The following is a 21,977-nucleotide window of genomic DNA, read 5'->3' on the forward strand; positions in this document are numbered from 1 at the left end:
AAAGCGTCTATAGTTTAGCTATCGTTGGTGGATAAAAAAAACATGGTCTCAGAACAAATTCAAGTTTTAACATAGCCTCCATTCAAGGGTAATTTTCGATATGCCCATTTTTTTTTTTTCAAACTGAGTGCTTGTAGTTTGATACTTCGTTTTATCTTGGCAGCAGTTTGCCAGAGTCGCCATATAATAGTCTCAATCAATTTTAGGTATTTTGAAAGTTCACCTCATGTTGAAGAGGGTATAAACAGTTCGACCCGTAAATATATCAGAATTGGTCGATTGGACGATTAATAGAAAAGTGATGCTCGCCAAGATTCGGTCGTACAATTGTGTCTCGAACAATGTTATGAGGACATTTCCAAAACGAGGACTGATACGTTTCATATTTGACTAGTCAAATGAAAAGCGACATTTTATCATAATTCGTTCGGATTATACTATAGGCATGACTAAACCAGATAATGTGTAGAATAAAAAAATTGCAACATATTCATTGTAGAGAAGATTCGGGAATATCCAGTATGGCTCGATTACAATGCAGGATTCTGCTTCAAAGTGGAGATAATGATTTTTAGGTAATAGCGATTTTAAGTAGATAATTATTTTTAGGTTATATAACGGACCTAAATTTTTTATGTGATTTTTACGCCGTTTTTATCTTCCTATATTCCTATATTTCAGACGAAATTTTCGGGATATATCAATGAGAATGAAGTGCGCATTACAGAGTCATGGGCTAAAACCCATTTTATAGCTCACTTTGTTTGTTAATTTTGTTATATTATATTCCTAGATTATTTTACTATCCCATGAGTGTGTTACAGTAAAAGAATTGTTTCAACCAAGGAATCCTTTTTTCAATTTTACAAAAATGCAAAAATTATCAAGCAGCACCCTTATAAATTCAGCGGTGCGTGTAAGTATTAAAATTTACACTCAATCAATTTTCAAGTGTCTACCATCGGCTCTCTCACTCTTACAAACACCCATCCAATAGCTCAACACACTTCTTCCTGAATGTGCTGATTTTAGTGGTTCAAACGAATATTGTGTGTGAGCGATACTGGCACGACCATGTGTTTTCTGCCACGTTTTAGAAATAATCAAGAGGCAAAAAATAAAGCAATGCATCTGTTTGGAATTTATATGCAAAGGGAGTGCGAAAAAAACTACATCTCAAAATTTTTACAATGACGTGAAGTAGGCAGCAGCGCCAACGATATGGGTATAAGGGTCCAACAAATGGTTTACCAGCCAGCCAGCTGGTACTACTAGTAGTTGCTTCAATAGTTTACACTCTAATAATTCCGATAATTAAAGAAATATTGGATAAAAATACTGGTCTATATCCAATCACAAAGGCGAAAGGGAGAGAGAGGGAGATATTCCACTATACAATGGCCACTTTAAATGTATTGTATATAAATGTAAAACACACGAGTATGTGTGTGTGGATATTTCATTTTTTTCCAAAGCTTTTTTCCCCACTCATATCAATCAAGTAAACTAATTGATTTACAATACAACACTGATTTCATACTAGAAGCTGTTGTTAGCGAACGACTGAAGTCCTTGCACGTTTGTGAGTGAGTGTGTGTGTTCGATTTTCTCAATTTTCTGTTAAAGCGTCAATGAGAACGAGAGAAAAAAATCTATAAAATTGAAAAATAAAATAGAAACGTGAACTAAAAAAAAGAATACCCGATAAAAACCCAGTGCTAACCCATAGAGAGCAACAGTGGCAATCAATGGTCTCTAAGGATAATGGGGAAATTTACAATGAAGCAGCTGCATGGTACAGCTCTAAAAAAAATAGCGAACTCACATCATAAAATACAAGAATAGAAAAAAATTGCGGAATAAAAAACGGAACTTTTGAAAATCAAACAAATTTGCATTTAAATTAAAAGTGATTTTATCAAGTGAAGTGGAGGCCATAAAATAAAGTTTACTACCAACACTCTTTTTTCCGAAGTCGTTGTATTTTTTCGAATTCTACCCTAGCATTATTATTGGCTTTTGTGGAAGTGGAAGCTGGCTGGGTGGCTGGTTATTCGGTTGGTTGGCTTCTAGTGTAATCGTGTGTGTATGTGTATTATATATATGATAGGCTTCATTGCCATTTGAATTGTAGATGGTATTGGTATTGATTGTGATGTTGGTGGTGGTATTGGTATAGCTTTTGGTTTGCTGCTAACTCCAAAAGTGGCCATGGTTGTGTATGACCCAAAGCGATAAAATAGTTTAAGACTCCAATAAAAAAAATCACATCGCAAACTGGCAACACAAAAACATTACTTCACCAAATCTAAAATCCAAGGATAAGCCAATGGACAAAGTACGAAAATAAAGAAAAGAGCTTAATGAAAACATTTATTGGGAAACGGAGAAAAAACTGGAGACACAAAATGAACAAACGATAAAACAAACAATAAATTAAGATTTAAAACGAACAAAGTTATAAAATAGATAAAATCAAGACAATGACTAAAGAGAATTAAAAACAAAGTAACGAAAATGTTGAACAGGGATATATTTTTGTTGGAACATTTAGATATCCTGTGGAAAAATTAAAGACCTCCAAAAAAACAAAAAATTAAGATGTGAAATTAAATTAATGGAGCAGAACGGACTACAAATAATAAGGTTCAATAATAAAACATGAAATTAAAAATACTTTGGTGGATGGGGCTTGGCAAAACCTCATTCATGACACTATTAAAAAGAAATTAAATTTAAATAATTATTTTGATTTAGGGTGGTGTAACAGGACCCTGATTTCAATAAAATACTCAATTTTTAATAAATTGCAGAAAAGTAAGACTAACAATATTTATGTAACCGTATTATTATTGGCATTACGTATACGACACAGTATGAATTCAACAACAGTAGGTACCTAGGCACGTATTATTATTGACAATACTTATACGACAACGTGTGAATCTTCATAAAATTATATCTTGGAACCTGAATTTGGCTCTCAATTAAAAAAAGTAAAATGTAGAGCTTGTAGCCAAAAGCATAGATATACTTGAATAAATTGAGTCTTGTATTTATTACCTATTTAAAAAAAATTCTGAGACTCTATTTGTTTCCTACATTCCCTATAAATACATATTCGGCCTATTGATTTGACTCAATAAAGTATTAACTCTTAAGTAGTTTCTAATGAACATACGTCAAATAAAAAGATACAGTTGGTAGATGGGTACGTATTATTAGTGTCATTACTTATACGACACATTATGAATGCTGCAATAGTCAGTGCCTAGGCACTTATTATTAATGACAACACTTATACGACACCCTGCCTATCTCTATAAAATTATATAGAGAAAAAATAGGAAGGGAATTATAAACCTATGATTCTACTGATAGTGTTTCTACTGCCGACTAAGTAAGTTTTTTATTAAAAAATCTAATAATTTGATTTTTGCATTCATAAAGAATTTTATATAAGAAACTACAAAACTATATAACAAACTAAAATATTATCATTTTCAAAGAACTCATATTTTATGAATCATAGTCTGATGTACTACAACACGTATAATTTTTGACATTACTTGTACGATAAGCAGATCTGACAATTAACCAAAACAATTTTTATTTAGAGGGAAATAAAGAACAATTCATAAAAATTACTATAGAAAAGGCTGGTTAAGAAGGAAAAAATGCAATGGATCTACGAAATTCTCTTTTTAGTTTTGTTTTTTCATTCCTTTCAAAGAATAATTCATTTTTTTTTAAAGAATAATTTCATTAAAGTAATTTTTTCCCTTCGACTTTTCCAGAATATTTTTTTCTAAAGAAAAATTTCAGCAACTAAGAAGTAAATTATTTGAGTTAAATCATTAAAATCATTAAATTTTAACATATTTTTAATACAGAATATTCAACCTCTAATTATGGTCCAGGGTGGCGTATAAATATTGCATTACTTATACAATACATTAATATTCAGAATATAATAAAGTGACGCTCTTAATTAGAAAATAAAATATGAATATAATTGCTTTAGAAGCTAATAAACAAGAAATCTCAAAAAACAGAAGCTAGGAGAGGCTGTCGATTTTGAATTTGGCAGATTCAGAATCGATCTAAAACTTAAATCAATAAAATATTCAGCATAAGGATTTCAAATATTTTTGTATACAGAATATATGATTTGGCGATTTCATATTGCAGTTACAATAAATGATTTATTAAATTTAAAAATTAATACTACAGGGCAGGGGGCGTATAAATATTGTCATAACTTTTACGACATAGTAAATAAATAGAATATTAGCCTTTTCAATAAAAACATAAAATTATTAATTATGTGTTAATTAACAAGATATTCAACAGCTAAAAGATAATGGTTATGTGGAACAATTGACGAAAATTCCACACCTTAAGGTTTCATTTTTTCACTTATTTTTTTTTTTCATATGTACCGAATGATAACATCTGTCATACGTGGGCAATTTAGAAACGATCCACAAATAAAATCAATAAAATATCCCACGTTGGGGTTCCAAATTTATTTTGATCTATCCTTTTGTTATGGAACACTAGGGCGTATATATGTTGTCACTACTTATACGACACAGTGTTCGTAAAGAAATCTATGAGTTGACTCTTGAGTAGACAATGTATTCCATGTTCTTTGCACAGTTTGCTGATTTCAACTTTATATATATACGTGTAATCGATTGATCAAAACCGGTACAAAAATTGGGTTTATTATATGAAAGTCCTTTTAAAAGGATTAGATGCTTTTATTGATATGCATTATTTACCTCTTGGAATATGATGTCATTAATATTCTTTGCCCTAGAACAGGGAAGGAAAATATATAACTTTTCGTAAATATAATTTTCTTAATCAATTAATTTTCTTATCATAAGAAGATAAATTCGGATATAATTAAAATTATTGTCTTGAAATGAAAAGGAATTGTGTTTAAAAAAGTATATAAACAGTCTGGAAATATAATCGGAATGCCTGTACATTGGCGATATTTTTAGCGGTATTATAAAGGAAAATAGTACCGGTAATTCTTTTACACAAAGAAATGCACTGCTTTGAATATGATACGTTTTCACTTATTTTATGAAGTAGAAATTCAACTAAGAATAATTAAGTCTTAGCATTTTCTAGGTTCTGAGCAAATATTCAGTACGTGTGAAATAAATTAATAATAAATAAATTATATATAAAAAATCAGGCAAAATCAAGCATAACAAAGCAATACGAAATAAAACTTGAATAAATAAATAAAAAAATAAAAATGCTTACAGATTTTAATTGATTGATTTCTTCCGTATCACCACCAAAAGCTCTCATATATTCCAAACTGGACATAGATGAGGAAGACAAACGTCTTAAACGATCTATAATAATAAATAAAAAACAAGGAAAACAGAAAAAACAAAAACAAAATAATTAAAATCATAACGAAAACAACAAAAAATGCAAATCATAATAAATACCAATTGAAGACGATGAAGCAGAACCAATGGGCATATGACTCAAAGAGTCAGTTATTTTGCTACTATCACTAAGGCCCGCATTGTTTGCTGATGTGGCAGTATTATCTGTGGCCGCATTGACCTCTGTCGATGTATCTGAGTTACCCACAGCACTACCACCACTTCCGCCAGTTGCTGTTGCACCACCACCTGTTAATGCCTGCAAGACAGCATTTGCATTGGCATTACGTGCAGCCAAAACGGCACGAATTTTAGCGAATGCTGCCTGTAAATCTAATTTCTCATCAGCCCAATCGATGGATTGGGCATCCTGTTCGGCTAACAATACGGCTGCACTATGTTGTGTGGGAACTTGACGGTGTTGTTGTTGTTGACTCACCCTTTTATGATTGTCCGGCAGGTTCAAATAGCACTCATTGTCGAAACGAAATTGCGACTGCATTTTTTGGTATAGATTTTGTTTCGTTTCGATTTTTGTTTCAATTTAATATGATTTGATTGCGTTGTTTTTGGGGTTTGGGTGTGTTTGGTTAGCGGCCATCCAGCATTAGATTGTGGTATCGATGTTTTTGGTTAATTTTGTTTGCATTTTTGTTTTGGCGTAAAAATAAATAAGTGTAGCAGGACAAAATACGGCACATGTATACACACAAATATTTATAGAAATATAAAAACGCACAAACACACACGAACAAATATACATGGAGAACGCATTTTTATTTGTTGATTGGTTATTTTTTTGGCGGTGTTCAAATATTTTCAGCATTATTTGAGAAAAAATATATAGAGATTTGTTTGGTGTGCGGTGAATATTTTAATAGGAGTTGTTGGTTGATGTTGATATTTTTGATTGTAGTTGTTGTTTTTTTTTTGGTTGGACATAAAGATAGAAAGAGAGAAAAAAGTGCAAAAAACAGAATTTTTTTAATTACAAAATTTGCTTGTACGATTTTTTGTTGTTGTTATTGGTGTAAATAAAATTATGTGTAGGATTTGTTAATAAAATAAAAAATTAAAATAATTTACAATTTTTTAAATAAGCCTGTAATTTATAATGAAATTATAATTTACCTTATAACCGGGCCCCAAACGATGCATGGCACAAATTTGCTGGGTGGTTAGAGCTTCACTAAAGAGGTATATGGCCGACATTTGGCCACAAAAGACACGTTCTTCATCTAATTCGGGTGTTGCTCCGATATAGCATTTATCAAATGGCTGAAAATAAAATATATAAATATTAAAAATGAAATACATAAATATAAAAAATGAAATATATAAATATAAAAACAAAAAAAATATATTTATTTAAATATATAGATTATTTAAATCTGGTTTGAAAATTTACTTACATCGTTTGTTGAAACAAACCACGCCATTTCGGTACTGGACGCTAATTGTCCATTTACTAGGCACTTTATTTCGCTTTTTGTCCAGCGATTGTAAATATACACGATGGCAATCATATACCACTAAAAAAAGGGAAATAGAGAATAAAATATATTAAAATATATGTTAAAAATAAATTAAAAAATTATATAGTGAAAATCATAAGAAAAAAATTTTAAACCGATTTTTCGAAAAATGGTTTTTGCAATGACCGAGAACTTGCATACAGAGGAATATTTGTTCCAGGCTTGGAAGGACCCAAAAAGCTATGATTTTTTTTAAAGATTTTTTTTTTTCAAGAACCGTAATAAGGCTTGGATTGGAGGCTTGACAGAATATTTTTGGGGACCTATGTAAGGCTTGGATTGTCTAAAGAATACTTTTTAACTACCTAAATAAGACTTGGCCGGTTCTTGCCATTCATGCTGCACAATGTTCATATTAATAAAATTAATGAGGAGTATGAGAATGTGGAATTATATATCAGAATTAGATCAGAATGTCATCCATTTCAGCTGAAAACATGAGTCAGCATTCAATATTTTAAAGCTGTAACCCTGTTGTTCATCTGTGCGTATAACTATTGTCATTACTTATACAACATACTCTTAGGAATCCAAATATACTTCCTTATTGAAATTTCATAATGGAATTTGGGAGCCAATTTAGATGCGATTATATGCAGTGTTTCCTCCTGAAATATATATTTTATATAAAATTCTGCTTAACCCATATTTTGAAACATATTTTTTGCAATGACCAACAACTTGCACACGGAAGAATATCCAGGCTTGAAAGGACCGAAATAAGCCATGCATCTTTTGAAGAATATATTTCAAGGACTTAAAACAGGCAACGTTTTTTAAATGTTTTTTTTTGGATATAAAAAGACAGGTATTTTTTAAAATTGTTTTTTAAGGACCTATTATGGGCACAATTTTTTATATGTTTTCAAGGATATAAAAAACAGGGATTCTTAAAAAAAATTTCAAAGACAAAAAATGCAAGGATTTTCTTTAAAAAAATTTCAAAGCCTAAAGGGCGTGATTTTGTAGAAAATTATTTTTTAAAAAGCTAAAAAAGGATTGGATTTTTGATTAATATTTTCAAGGCTTTAAATAAACATTTTTTCAGGGACCTACATAAGGTATGGATTTAATATTTTTTTTTTCAAAGATGTGGATTGAGGGATTTTTAAAGAATATTTTTTCCAGGGACCTTAGGAAGGTGTGGATGTCTTAACAAATATTTTCTTCAGGAACCTTAAGAAGTCATGGTGTTTTATAAAATATTTTTTCAGGGGCCATAAAAAGGCGTGGATGTTTTTAAGAATGTTTTGTTTCAGGCACCTTAAGAAAGCGCGACATATTTTGATTAATCGACCATAAGAAGGAGTAAAATGTTAGGTATATTTTTTCAAGAACCTCAATAAGCCGTGAAATTTTAAGAATATTTTAAAAGACATGAATAAGTCTTGGATTTCTTTTAAAACATTTTGCACGAACCCCAAAGCTTATGTGTATTTTTTAAATGCGTAATTAAATCGTGAATTAAAAAATGCCTAGGACGACCTATAAACGTGCATTTTTATTCAAAAACAAAAACAAACAAAAACAAAAAAACATAATAAAACACAAATAAACATGATTTTTAACAAATATATATATTTAGATCACAAATAAACCTGGATTTAAAAAAATATATTCCGTGAACCACCATTGAGACTGGATTATATAAAAACAATTATTTCCTCCACAACAAATGGACTGTATTTTTATACCCTTCACCACACTCTGGTACATGGCATTAAGTCTTTGTGCATATGTTTGTAAAAGGAAACGAGTTAGACACATGGTTCCTTTTGAGAATATGCATAGAATCACTTTTTAAGTCGATTTATGCATGTGCGTCCGTCCGTCTGTCTGTCCATGTTAAATTGTAAACAAAGTACAGATCGCATTTATGATCCGAATTGGATGAAATTTGCATAGGTCACATATTTGGCCCAAGGACGAACCCTATTGAAATTGAGAAAAATCGGTTCAGATTTATATATAGCTCCCATATATATTTTTGTCCGATTTAAGGTAAATTGTGCACCAAAGTGCCTAAATATCTTTCGATTTGCATGAAATTTGGCACATCGTACTGAATTAAGGGAAAATGATGTGTGTTAAGTCCAATTTAAGGTCCCTAAATACCATTCGATTTTCACGAAATTCTGCATAGCGTACTGAATTAAGTCTAGAATGATGTGTGTTAAGTATCGTGAAAATCGGTTCAGATTTAGATATAGCTCCCATATATATTTTCGTCCGATTTAATGTAAATGGTGTACCAAAGGCCCTATATATCTTTCGATTTGCACGAGATTTGGACAAATTTTAAGTTTCCAAATTTAGATATAGCTCCCATATATATTTTCTTCCGATTTAATGTAAATGGTGTACCGAAATTCCCAATATATCTTTCGATTTGCACGAAATTTGGCATAGCGTACTGAATTAAGAGTAGAATGATGTGTGTTAAGTTTACTGAAAATCGGTCCAGATTTAGATATTGGTCCCATATATATTTTCGTTCGTATCTGACCAAATGAAAAAATTAGTATAGGTTGCAGAATGACATGTTTATGGATCGATTTTCATGTTAATGGTCCTTCAAAAATTCGACGTCTGTTGGGATTCATCTGTTGAATATACCCACAGTGGTGAAGGGTATCACATAGTCGGCCCCGTCCAACTTTACTACTTTTCTTACTGGTATAATAAAGTTTTATAAAAATATTTCTCCTTGGGCGAACAACTAGCAATGATTTTTTAAAAGTATTTTTCTAAGACTACTAATAAACGTTGCATTTTCAAAGATATATTTTCCTAAGTGCGGAGTTTTTCAAAAATAAGTTTATTAATAATAATTATATAAAAATTATTTTAGTTTCAATAAATAATGACAGAAATTGTAAAAAATAAATTTCTTGATCTAAAATAAGTTTAGATTTTGTTTTTAATTATTTCTATTAATTTATTAATAGCGTAGATTTAAATTTTTTAAACTACCAATGTGGAGAGTATATAAAAATATTTTTCTATATCTAGCGGAAGATATTTTTTTTAAATAATTTTCCTATAACTAACTTTTTTATGAAGTGATGATTCTACCTCATTATCGGGCATCATAAAAAGGTCCAACACATTTCCACCAGACTAGATGTCATATTCAAAAAAATATTTGTGAGAAAAAAATAGGAAAATATTTTTACATAGTTCCCCATATACAAATTCCGAGCGATTTTTTATATTTTGCAGACACTAGCCCAATTTTACAACCACAATGACTGTAATTATGATTTTCAATCTTTCTAATGATAAATTAAATTTTTCAATCCAGTTCTTTAATTTCTTTACAAATTAGCACATTCAAGATGGCGGATTTTCCTATCTTCTATTAACAAATATTGAAAATACTCCACTTAACGAAACTTTTCCTGAAGGTCAAACTGTGCACAATTACATTTAATTTGCCATTGTATCAAATTCCGAAAATTGCCTTTAAAAGGTTTCTTTAATTGAATTTTATTTGGTATTCCCTTGAGGAAGAAACTTTTCATTGTCCAAGGCCTGCTCATTAGGCATATTAACCATCATTATTACTTCATGCTAATTAGTAATTCTATATAAATGAAAATTTTGCAAATTAGAAATGTTTACCAGTGAATAAACATTAATATGCCTCGACAATTAGCTAATACTCAAATATGGAGGTAAAATGGTATTTAATAGTGAGTGAGATGACAGCTAATTGAAGCAAATGCCAATAAATATTCTTGATATTCAAAACGTGTCGATGTTATAGTTACAAGGAGAGAGGAAGATGCTTCCAAAGAAAATCTTAAATTTTGTAAAAAATATCCACGCATTTGGATCAGATTGTCGGCTGAAAAGCAATTCTTTTTAAAAAAAAATTAAGTCCTTGGTTTAGATGGTCGATTGCGAAAAATGTTTTCAAAATCTCCAGGATTGAGTCCTTGAAAAAATATTATTCGAGTCTATGATAAAATATTTTTTGAGTCTGTAATAAAATATTCCTTAAAGAATAAGGCTTGCTGGAGTTGTTAAAAGAACATATTCTTTAAAAGATCAAACTTCACTAGGACATTGAAAAAAAAAAATAAAACTGTTCTAATAGTCCTTGAAAAAATATTCTTTAAAAATCCACGCCTCAGATAGTCGTTGGAAAAATATTCGTTAAAAAATTCAGGCCTCTAACGGTCTTTAAAAAAATATAATTAATAAAAAATCCACGTCTCTAATAGTCCTTCACAAAATATTCCTTAAAACATCTACGTCACTAATACTCCTGTAAAAATATTCCCTATGAAAAAAATAATAAAAAATACTACTTTAATTGATGTGTTGGTCCTTTGCGTCAAAAACTTTGTAAAGCATGTCCCGGAATTTTTTCCACTGTGGATTTTTTTTTTCAAAAATTCCCTCCATGTAAAACACATCAAAAATATTGCTGTTAATTACCAAACCAAGAGAAGTGTAAAAACCCCGTAACAATACAACACTTCAAATATTTTTCTTCTTTCCCCCGTTCTCATTCTTCACCCATGGATACATACCTTTCTGGGTTGGAATTCATATTTTACACAATGTTGAAATCCTTTGCCTTTAACTTTCATCGAAGTCAGTACCAGGCAATTACCAACAAAATGGGCGGTATAACCAACACCTTTTGATGTTTTAAAACTGTAAAGAAAGAATGAAAAAACAAAATGAATGAATAGAGAGAAAGCGAGCGAACGAAAAAAATCGAATAAAAATCAATGTACAAAAATTAAACAATAAATTGCTAAGTGGTGGATGTGGAGGTGTGAGTAGGGTATGGTAATTGAAGGATGTGAAGGTACAAAAAATCAAAAAGGCGTTAAGAGCTCAGAGTAGATGGGGAAATGGGGGCAATAACCAAAATGTGTAGTGAAGTGTGAAGATGAATGATTTAATTAAAACGAAAATGAAAATTACATGCCAAGGATGGTGGGGGTGAGGGAGGATAGAAGGTGATTGGGCTGGGCTGACTGGCTGCTGATTAAAAAGGGGTGGCATCAAACAAATTGAAACCAATAATTAGAAAAGTAAAACATAAAATTTTGTGCTCCAAGGAGATGAGCAAAAAAAAAATTAATGAATATTAAACTCAACAGAAAATTATGTGGAGAGGGGGGATAATCAAAACAGAAAGGTAAAGATTGGAAATTTGAAAGACTGGGCTATAGATAAAATTTGTTTTGCTTAAGGTGGTGAGAATAGGGGGGTGAGTGATTTTGTTTATTTTCATTGTGTGTGAAAATGTTCAGTACTTACCAATAGAGGTAGGGTTTCTCGCGTTCAATATTCACAGAATTAATGGGATCCAAACGAAACCATGTGGTAAATGTAAAACCATTTTCATAAGGCCATTTAGCCAATGGCGGTAATACCATAGCCTAAAATTAAAAAGAAGAAATAAAGGGAAATAAAATAATTAATATTTTATAAGTACTTTTTTAAAGTAAGGAAAATAGTTGTCGCAGTAAAGGATGTGTATGTATGTTCGCATGAGATTCTTTAAATTTAATGATTGTACTGGAAATCTGTTCCTTAAAAAAGGGGATACTTATAATAAAAACCTTCAATATAATAAAGCTCAGGTTCTCTATAACATATCAGTTGTTGACCGAAAAACTACCAACGATCATTTCGGCCTAAAAAGGTATAAATCATGATAATTGTAAAAATATTACAACTTGATTCCTTCCAATAATTTAAACCCTACACAACTATGTTGTCAGGGTATTATAGCTTTGTGCAGCCCCAAGAATTTGTAACGCCGCGAAATATTGGTCCTAGACCCATCTTTAAGTATTCAGATCGTCATATCTCGACTAGCTGAGTCGATCTAGACATGTGTGTCAGTGCGTCCGTCTGTCCATTATAATTTGTAAACACGATACTGGCCACAGTTATGGACCACGAAATGTATGATGGGTTCTGGCCAATGAAGACCCCTATTGTTTTTTGTAAAGATCGGTTAATATTTAGGGGATGAAATGGACCAAATACTTAATTTTTGTCCGTTTTTCCGGTCGCTCCAGAGGCCGAACATCGCGAAATTTTGCATGGAGAAGGGCCAAAGAATAAGCATGCCTGTTTTGATAAGGATTAGTCAATATTTAGCGGGTCAAATGGATCCTGACTTTTGTATGAAAAATTACAAAATTTGTATTTTATGGCGTATATACTTGCCCCTGAAGAACCTAGATCCGGGAAGTTGACCATATGTTGAGGAGGAGTGGTTGACCTTTAAATTGATACCAATATGGTCGTATGTAATCAGATGTGGGAGTTACACGTAAATATTTACAGGTGCTTATGTATTCAGATATTATTTAGTAATCCATTACTTAAATGTATAAGGGTCTTTTTGTTTTATTTGTTTTATTATAAAATCTATTTTTATTTATTAAAAAATATTAACTCTAGTTTGGCATTCATTTTTATCAAATCTGTGTTCGCCTTTGTTTTTAAGACATTTAAAAAATATATATTTTAATTTTAATAGACAAAATTAAATTTATATCCCAAGTCACCACATATGTCACTTTCAATTATTTCATTAAAATTGTAATATATGAATTTTCCCCAAAAATTTTAATATGTCTCACCGCTTCACATTTCATGAAAATTGAATTACAAAACGAAAAATTAAAAAAGCTTTTCAGTAAACATTTTTTTGCTTTTGTTTTTTTTTTTGCATCGATAATAATTAAAAATTGTTAAATTTTATTAAATATAATTTCATTTACATAATGATAATCTGATTTCATATACCTTAATTACATGTTAACATGTATTAAAGCAAAAAGTTGAAATCCTCTCTCTACTGCTACCAGGACAACAACGGAATGTCCTTTTGTTTGTTTTTGCACATAATTACATATTTTAATGAAAGTCACGTTAATATTGACGATGATAATAATGCCTTTTGGAGGTAAATACACAACAAAAGTGAAAAACTGAAAATGTGAAAATTTGCAATACAAAAAATATGAGAACAATTTTATAAAATACCATGGTAATATTATTACTTTTCAAAATGTAACGAAATGACAATGGATGCAGGATTATCACAGTTATGCACACAAACTGTTTTTCTAAAATTTTTTAAAGTCTCTTCATAAGTTTAAACTTTCAGAAAATAGATGTAAGTTAGGACTTCTATGAATGGAAGGGTGGTTAGATGTCAGGTCTCCCATAGATGGTAGGCTGACTATTCTTTAAAAAATCCACACCTATAATAGTCCTTGAAGAAGTCTGGACTTCTATAAATAGAAGGGTGGTTAGATGCCAGGTCTCCCATAGATCCACACCTCAAATAGTATTTAAAAAAAATATTTTTAAAAAATCTACGCCTCAGGTAGCCGTTGTGAAAATATTCTTTAAAAAATCTACGCCTCAGGTAGTCGTTGTGAAAATGTTCTTTAATAATAATGATGGAAAAATATTCTTTAAAAAATCCTAGCCTCTAATAGTCATTGAAAAAATATAAATGGAATTCTGGTATTCTATAAATATAAGGGTATTCTATTCTGGTATTCTATAAATATAACAAAAGCTGAGATGGGATGCTGACCTTCTGTAGGTCACAGGTTCATATTCTACTGACGAAAAGCTGAACTTCTATAGACAGAAGGCAGAGTTTTTTTTAATAAAAGGCTAATGTGGAAAGCTTACCTTCTATGAAAAGAATGCTGACTTTTCTTTAGCTCGAAAGTCAGGAGTTCTATAGATCAATGGCTGGTGCTAAGTAGGTCAACGGACAGCTTTGAACTTGGCTGGCCGTAAAAAGGCTGAGATGGAAGGCTGACTTTCAATAAATGTATGGCTTGCCTTCTACATGCGAAAGACCGGTTATCTACAGTCTACCTACCTATAGATAGTAGGTTGACCTTCTACAAATAAAAGGCTTATCTTTTATTTGTAGAAGGTATATCATCAATAGATGGAAGCCTGATAATTTGTAAATAAAATGACTTCTCTATATGGAGGCCTTTTTATATACAGAAGGCTGGTAGACGAAACACAATCTATTGATATAAGACAGATTTTGAACATTTCAACAATTTTACATGTCCTCGGTATAGTTGATATGTAAAAACATGGGAAGAAATTGTACATTTACAAGAAAATACTGCAAAAACTTATAGACAGCTGATCGAGCTTGATGTCAATATTTGTATCCATCTATAATTTATTAAACATTCGAAAGGTCGAAAAATCATAAACATAATTATACTGCAAAAACTTTAAAATACTTAAAAGGGGTCTCTTATCGAAAATTATCTGCAGATGTGTTTTTCTTTCTTCAGGAACCCTGAATGGAAAACTGCAGCTACTTCGGTGGGAAAAGGCAGCTAAAACCTTTAAAATACAAAAAAACGTAACCTTTGTATAGGAGCGATGTCAAATTATGGTCCTATAATGAATATTATCGGCAGATATGTTTTTATTGTTCAAGGAACCGTGAACGCCATTTTGGCGAGAAAAGACAGCTAAAAACGTCAAAATTAAAAACTTCGACAATTTTCTGCAAAACTATGCTCAACCTGATGCCAAATTAATGCCACTCCTGTAAGAAAATACGGTTAAAAGCTTTAAAATACAAAATAAATGGCAGAAACTTGGTTATGGGGGCTATGTCCAGGTATGGACCCATATCGAAAATGATCTCAAAATAATATCTAAAGTTTTTTTCCTTCAGGAATCCTGAATACCAAACTGCAAAAAACATCAGTGGAGAATGCAGCTAAATCTTTCAAAATAAAACATGGATCATATCGACAATTGTCTGCTAAAATATATTCAACCTCCAAGAGTTCCTGTAAGAATATGTGGATAAAACCTTAAGAACATAAAAATGCGGAATCTGTTTATGGAGACTAAAATCTTCAAAGTAAAACATGGACAATGTGGACATTTTTCTGCTTAAATATTTTCAACCACCAAGAAACCGGAATGCCAAATTACAGCCACTTATGTTTGCAAATGCCTCGAAAATCTTCGAAATACCGACAATGGGGCGGCAGAACATGGAACTATATTGAATTTCTCCAGAAATGTTTTTCATTCTTCAAAACCTCGGCATTACAATTTACAGTTACTTCTGCTGGAAAATGAGCTAAGATATTAAAAATGCCGAAAAAGGTCCGAGAATCTGTTTGAGAGTTTTATTAAAACATAGACCTCTATCAAAAAATATCCTCTAAGTTGCTTTTAATCTCCAAGAATTCGAAGTTCCAAATAAAAGATATTTCTGTTAGGAAATGTGGATACAACTTTCAAAATATCGAAAATGATACGGGAGGAGGCTATATTACATCTTGGATCTACATGGAACGTTTTATACAGAGTATGTTCCACTAACGTCCAAAAAATGGAAATGTCAAATTATAGCTACCTCTGTTAGGTTCGTGGGTGCTTAAACAATACTTTTCAAATAAACACACTTCCGGATACGAAACTATTTTAAAACCAGTGAGCGGAGCAGTATAGTCGGACAGGGCCGAACATTCGATACCCTACACAACTACCACGGAATTCTAACTTTCTGTTTACTCCGAGCCTGGGCAATATTTCGTGATATTGCATCCTCTTGTCCGGTTAGAGGTCAACAGAAACTTTTCCTTGCTTTTTCGAATATTCAAAAGCCCTTCTAATTACTTGTCCAGATTCCCTTCACGGTAAGTTGTGTTGTGATGTTCGGATTATATTCGCAAAAAATTAAGTTCTCGGTCCATTTCATCTCAAAATTTTAATCTGATAATCACCGAAAATTATAAGCGTTGCCCTTGAACACAACTGGAACTTCTTGGAAAATTTCAAAGCGTTCAGTTTGGTAATGGGTTACTAAATAATATCTGAATAGGTAAGCTCCTGTACATATTTGATTGTAACTCCCACATCCGAGTACATACGACAATATAATTAGTATCAATTAAAAGGTCAGCCACTCCTCTTGAATATACTATCAACTTCTCGGCTCTATGTCCTTCAAGGGCAAATATATACGCTATAGAATACACATTTTGTCATTTTTCACGCAAAAGTCAGGGTCCATTTGACCCGCTAAATATTGACTGATCTTTATCAAAATGGGCATGCTTATTCTTTGGCCCAATCCCCTTCTCCATGCAAAAATTCGCGATGTTTGGGCCATAATTGCGGCCTCTGGAGCGACCAAAAAACCGACAAAAATTAAGTATTTGGTCCATTTCATCCCCTAAATATTAACCGATCTTTACCAAAAACAATAGGGGTCTTCATTGGGCCGAACCCTTCCTATCTGCAAAATTTCGTGAAGATTGGTCCATAAATGTGGCCTGTATCGTGTTTACAAATTATAATGGACAGACGGACGGACGGACGGACGGACACACATGTCTAGATCGACTCAGCTAGTCGAGATATGACGATCGGTATACTTAAAGGTGGGTCTAGTACCAATATTTCGCGGCATTACAAACTCTTGGGGCTGCACAAAGCTATAATACCCTGACAACATAGTTGTGTAGGGTATAAAGATCCACCTAAGATTTTTATTAAAATCCAAACTTGTAGGTCCTCGAAAATAATTATTTTTAATATTCAAGCTTGTAGGTCCTTAAAAATGTATTTTTAAATATCTTCGGTTGCAGCTACGTAAAACTACATTTATAATGAAATGAACGATCTATTAAAACCAATTTTTAGAATGATTAAATCCGCCCTTTTGGTCCTTTGAAAAAAAAAAATCATGAGAAATCCAACCTTGAAAATCTTAAGAAATCCATCTTTGATGATCTTTAAAAAATTATCCCCAAGAAATCGGTCCTTGCTAGTCCATGCTTGATGAAACATGTCCTAAAGAAATACACCCTTACTGTTCCTTCAAAATATATTTTTAGAAAACCCACGTCTTTGGAAAAATATTCTTGCTATCGTTAACAAAATATTCCAATAATCTATGCTTGCTGATAAATAAAAAAAATTGTCCACACTTCCAGAATATTTTAAATTAAATTCACGTATGGACCAATGGATTGTCAAAATAACATTAATATGATTGAAAACTTCTTTATTTAATTAAATCATGTTGATTATAGTCACAAACATAAAATCTGTGGTTTAATTGTCCTCCAAATTACATATTTATTGGGTTTATGGTCCTTGAACTGTCTATCAGTCCTCGAAAAATATTCCTACAAATCCAAGATCATTAGCCCCCTTGCATTTCAAAAAATATTCCCAAAATCCACTCTTTATATAATGATCCCTTATAATCTATTTCAATATTCATTTAAACCCCTATAGCACAAGTTGTGGGAGACAGTATTAAAGTTTTTAATACCGTACCCCAAAAAATAAATAAAATATAAAACAATAAAATTCCCAAATAACTTTCCACCCACCCAGCCAAAGAGATCTCCCCAAGCTCATTAATTCATAAACGAATATTTCACCAGAAAAAAAAAATTATATTGGCATAAACTTTTGTTTCTGTTTGAATAGTAAATAGTTTTATATCACTGGCAGACATAAATAATGGTATTTACCACCAAAACATGACCCCGGCAACATAACCACAAAAACCTAAGCACTAGCAACAACTCCAATGGCATTGGCTGAAAAAGTACAACATTTGCATACTGCAGTTGTTGCTGTGCTACTACCATTCGGAATTGAACACATTTTAACTGCCATGTTGCCAATGGCAATTTTCTAAGCCAAACTTTGGTGAAATTAATTTAAAATCAAAATCATCACTCGAGAAAAGTTTGAGTTGAGTTGTTTTCGCCCGAAAAAAAGATATTACAATTTGGAATGCTCCGTCGGGGTGTTGTTCTTTTTTTTATTTGGTTGGTAGGTATTAGAGTAAATCCTACCAACCAAACACAATTTAGAAAACTATTTTTGTTTAGTTGTGCACATACTCAATCATTCAAATAATTGGAATGGGGATATGAGAGTTGGTGGGTGGAAAAAATGTTAAATATAAAATAATGTGATGTAATCCTAGGGGATTTGAGTTGAAAATAGATTTCATTTGGATTCAAAATTTTATATGCACTTCTTCCTAAGTGAATTCCAATAACATGGTGCTGTCTGTACATTGCAAAAGAGCATCTAAACGTTTTCCAATAACTACAATTTGAAAGTCATAAATCATTTTTCTTTCTAATTTCCTGAACATGTATTTCGTTACTCCTAAAAATATGCATTACATTTCTTTACTTTTCAAGTTACTTCCTAAAAATATGCAATTTTCTACTGACATGTCTAAGTATGATTTATGTTTTCCTTTTCATGTAAATAAATGAAATATATTCATACCATATATCTTCTATTGCATATGGTGTATGGGCTGTGCATATATTGGAGAAAATCGCATTGTCTACTTTTAGGCGGTTTCTTAAGTAGATTATATTAATTAATATTTGAAAATTGATTATATTGCCCTGACCATTGATTTGCACTTTTACATAGGCACAATTGACTAATTAATTTTTAGTGGTTTTGATTTACGTCACAAGTGGCCAATTAAATATTTCGATAGGCTGTGCTGGTCGATATTGTAAATAATACAAATTAAGATGGATTTGTAGGATACCGCAGAGTTAGGGAAGCTTTGTAGATGTAAGAAATTATTGTATTTAAAATTGGAATGGTAATATGTGAATATGTTCAGAATTTTAAGAATGTTTGCAAGGGGGATTTGCCAAGGGAACAATAATAGGTGTGGCTTTTTAAAGGATTTTTTTCAAGGACTATTAGAGGCGTGGATTTTTGTAAGAATATTTGGTCAAGGACTATATAAGGCGTGGATTTTTTAATGAATATTTTTTCAATGACTATATAAGGCGTGGATTTTTTAATGAATATTTTTTCAAGGACTATATAAGGCGTGGATTTTTAATGAATATTTTTTCAAGGACTTTTTTAATGAATATATAAGGCGTGGGCGACTATATGGCGTTTTTTAATGAATATTTTTTTATATAAGGCAAGGACTATATAAGGCGTGGATTTTTTAATGAATATTTTTTCAAGACCCATATAAGGCGTTGAATTTTTAATGAATAATTTTTCAATACCCAAAGAAGGAGTGGATTTTTTAATGAATATTTTTTCTAGGAATATGAGACCAATAGGCGTGGATTTTTTAATGAATATTTTTTCAAGGACTATATAAGGCGTGGATTTTTTAATGAATATTTTTTCAAGGACAATATAAGGCGTGGATTTTTTAATGAATATTTTTTCAAGGACAATATAAGGCGTGGATTTTTTAATGAATATTTTTTCAAGGACTATATAAGGCTTTTTACAGGAGAATATTTTTTCAAGGACTATCAGTAGGCGTGGATTTTTTAAAGAATATTTTTTCAAGGACTATCAGCAGGCGTGGATTTTTTAAAGAATATTTTTTCAAGGACTATCAGCAGGCGTGGATTTTTTAAAGAATATTTTTCAAGGACTATCAGCAGGCGTGGATTTTTTAATGAATATTTTTTCAAGGACTATCAGTAGGCGTGGACTTTTTAAAGAATATTTTTTCAAGGACTATCAGTAGGCGTGGACTTTTTAAAGAATATTTTTTCAAGGACTATCAGTAGGCGTGGACTTTTTAAAGAATATTTTTTCAAGGACTATTACAGGCGTGGATTTTTTAAAGAATATTTTTCAAGGACTATTACAGGCGTGGATTTGTTAAAGAATATTTTTAAAGGACTATCAGAAGGCATGGATTTTTCTAAAAATATTATTTCAGAGACTATGAGAGGCGCGGATTTTTCTAAGACTATGAGAGGCGTGGATTTTTCTAAGAATATTATTTCAAGGACTATGAGAGGCGTGGATTTTTCTAAGAATATTATTTCAAGGACTATGAGAGGCGTGGATTTTTCTAAGAATATTATTTCGAGGACTATGAGAGCCGTGGATGTTTCTATGAATATTATTTCAAGGACTATGAGAGCCGTGGATTTTTCTAAGAATATTATTTCAAGGACTATGAGAGCCGTGGATATTGCTAAGATTATTATTTCAAGATTATTATGAGAGGCGTAGAGTTCTTAAAGAATATGTTTTCAAGGACTATGAGAGGGGTAGAGTTCTTAAAGATGTGTTCCCAACTCTATGCGCGGCATAGAGTTCATTTTTCACGGACTATTAGAGAAGAGGATTTTTGAAGATCATTTAATGAATAATTCTTTAAGGACTATTGGAATATTATCCATTAACTTAAAATATAAAATGTGATTCAAAACTAAACCCCTCTGTTTTATTTTGAAAACTGTATAGTTCTTCCACGAAATATAGGGCAGTAAAACTGCTTCCATTTACGTTTGTTAATAAAACTGGAACAACAACAATAAAGTATTCTCGCAAACAAACTAACCATAAATTCATGTTTTAACTTATATATTGACCGACACACACACATACAAACACGTGTCCTTTTCCACTTCCTATAGTCACCACGTTTTTCGGTCACAAACAAACTGATCCAATAAAATCCGTAAAACGTACAGTAGCACAGCGTGCAATGTTTTACACCCTGGAAATACAACTACAAATAATGCACCATAAAATGTTGTCTCGCAAAAGCTTTTTAAGACAAAAAAGGATAGCAGAAAAAAACTCCTTCGAAAGAGAAATAAATAAAAATTGGTAACAACTCCCTGGTAGAGGAGAATCAGGACATATGTAGGTAGATGCCAACCATCCCGGTACAATCCTAACAAATACCACGAATTGAAATATAAATAATGTACAATCCATATACACGTATAACGTGTTGGAAATGTATTCGCTTGGACTTGTCTGCCATTGTCTGCTGGATGGCAAGCGAAAAGAAGGAGTTGGAAAACGTTTTTCGTTCGTTCGAAACAGATTGTTTGAATCAGAAGCGCTAGGTGCTATCTTTTTCCGAGGGTATTTTGGGTATTTTGGGGCGGGCGGGCAATAAGAAAAAAGAACAATTTGCTACTGCAATTGGAACAGATGATGCCAAATAGGTAGCGCC

The 21,977-nt window shown here is 31.6% G+C and overlaps 1 protein-coding gene across 1 annotated transcript in view; it reads right to left on the minus strand.

The window, feature by feature from the left end:
• Positions 1-21,977, minus strand: part of LOC133326235 (neurobeachin) — a 164,869-nt gene that overhangs the window by 86,169 nt on the left and 56,723 nt on the right. The window contains exons 4-9 of the mRNA XM_061534916.1: positions 12,239-12,360; positions 11,497-11,623; positions 6,833-6,952; positions 6,552-6,698; positions 5,481-5,916; positions 5,287-5,381 (exon numbers count right to left, since the gene is read on the minus strand). Coding sequence (XP_061390900.1) covers positions 5,287-5,381; positions 5,481-5,916; positions 6,552-6,698; positions 6,833-6,952; positions 11,497-11,623; positions 12,239-12,360 — 1,047 coding nt within the window. The remainder of the gene's footprint in view (positions 1-5,286; positions 5,382-5,480; positions 5,917-6,551; positions 6,699-6,832; positions 6,953-11,496; positions 11,624-12,238; positions 12,361-21,977) is intronic.

Source organism: Musca vetustissima, unplaced genomic scaffold (assembly GCF_032173495.1).
Source record: "Musca vetustissima isolate MV318-11 ecotype Yass unplaced genomic scaffold, APGP_CSIRO_Mvet_v1 utg2907, whole genome shotgun sequence".
Lineage (NCBI taxonomy): Eukaryota > Metazoa > Arthropoda > Insecta > Diptera > Muscidae > Musca > Musca vetustissima.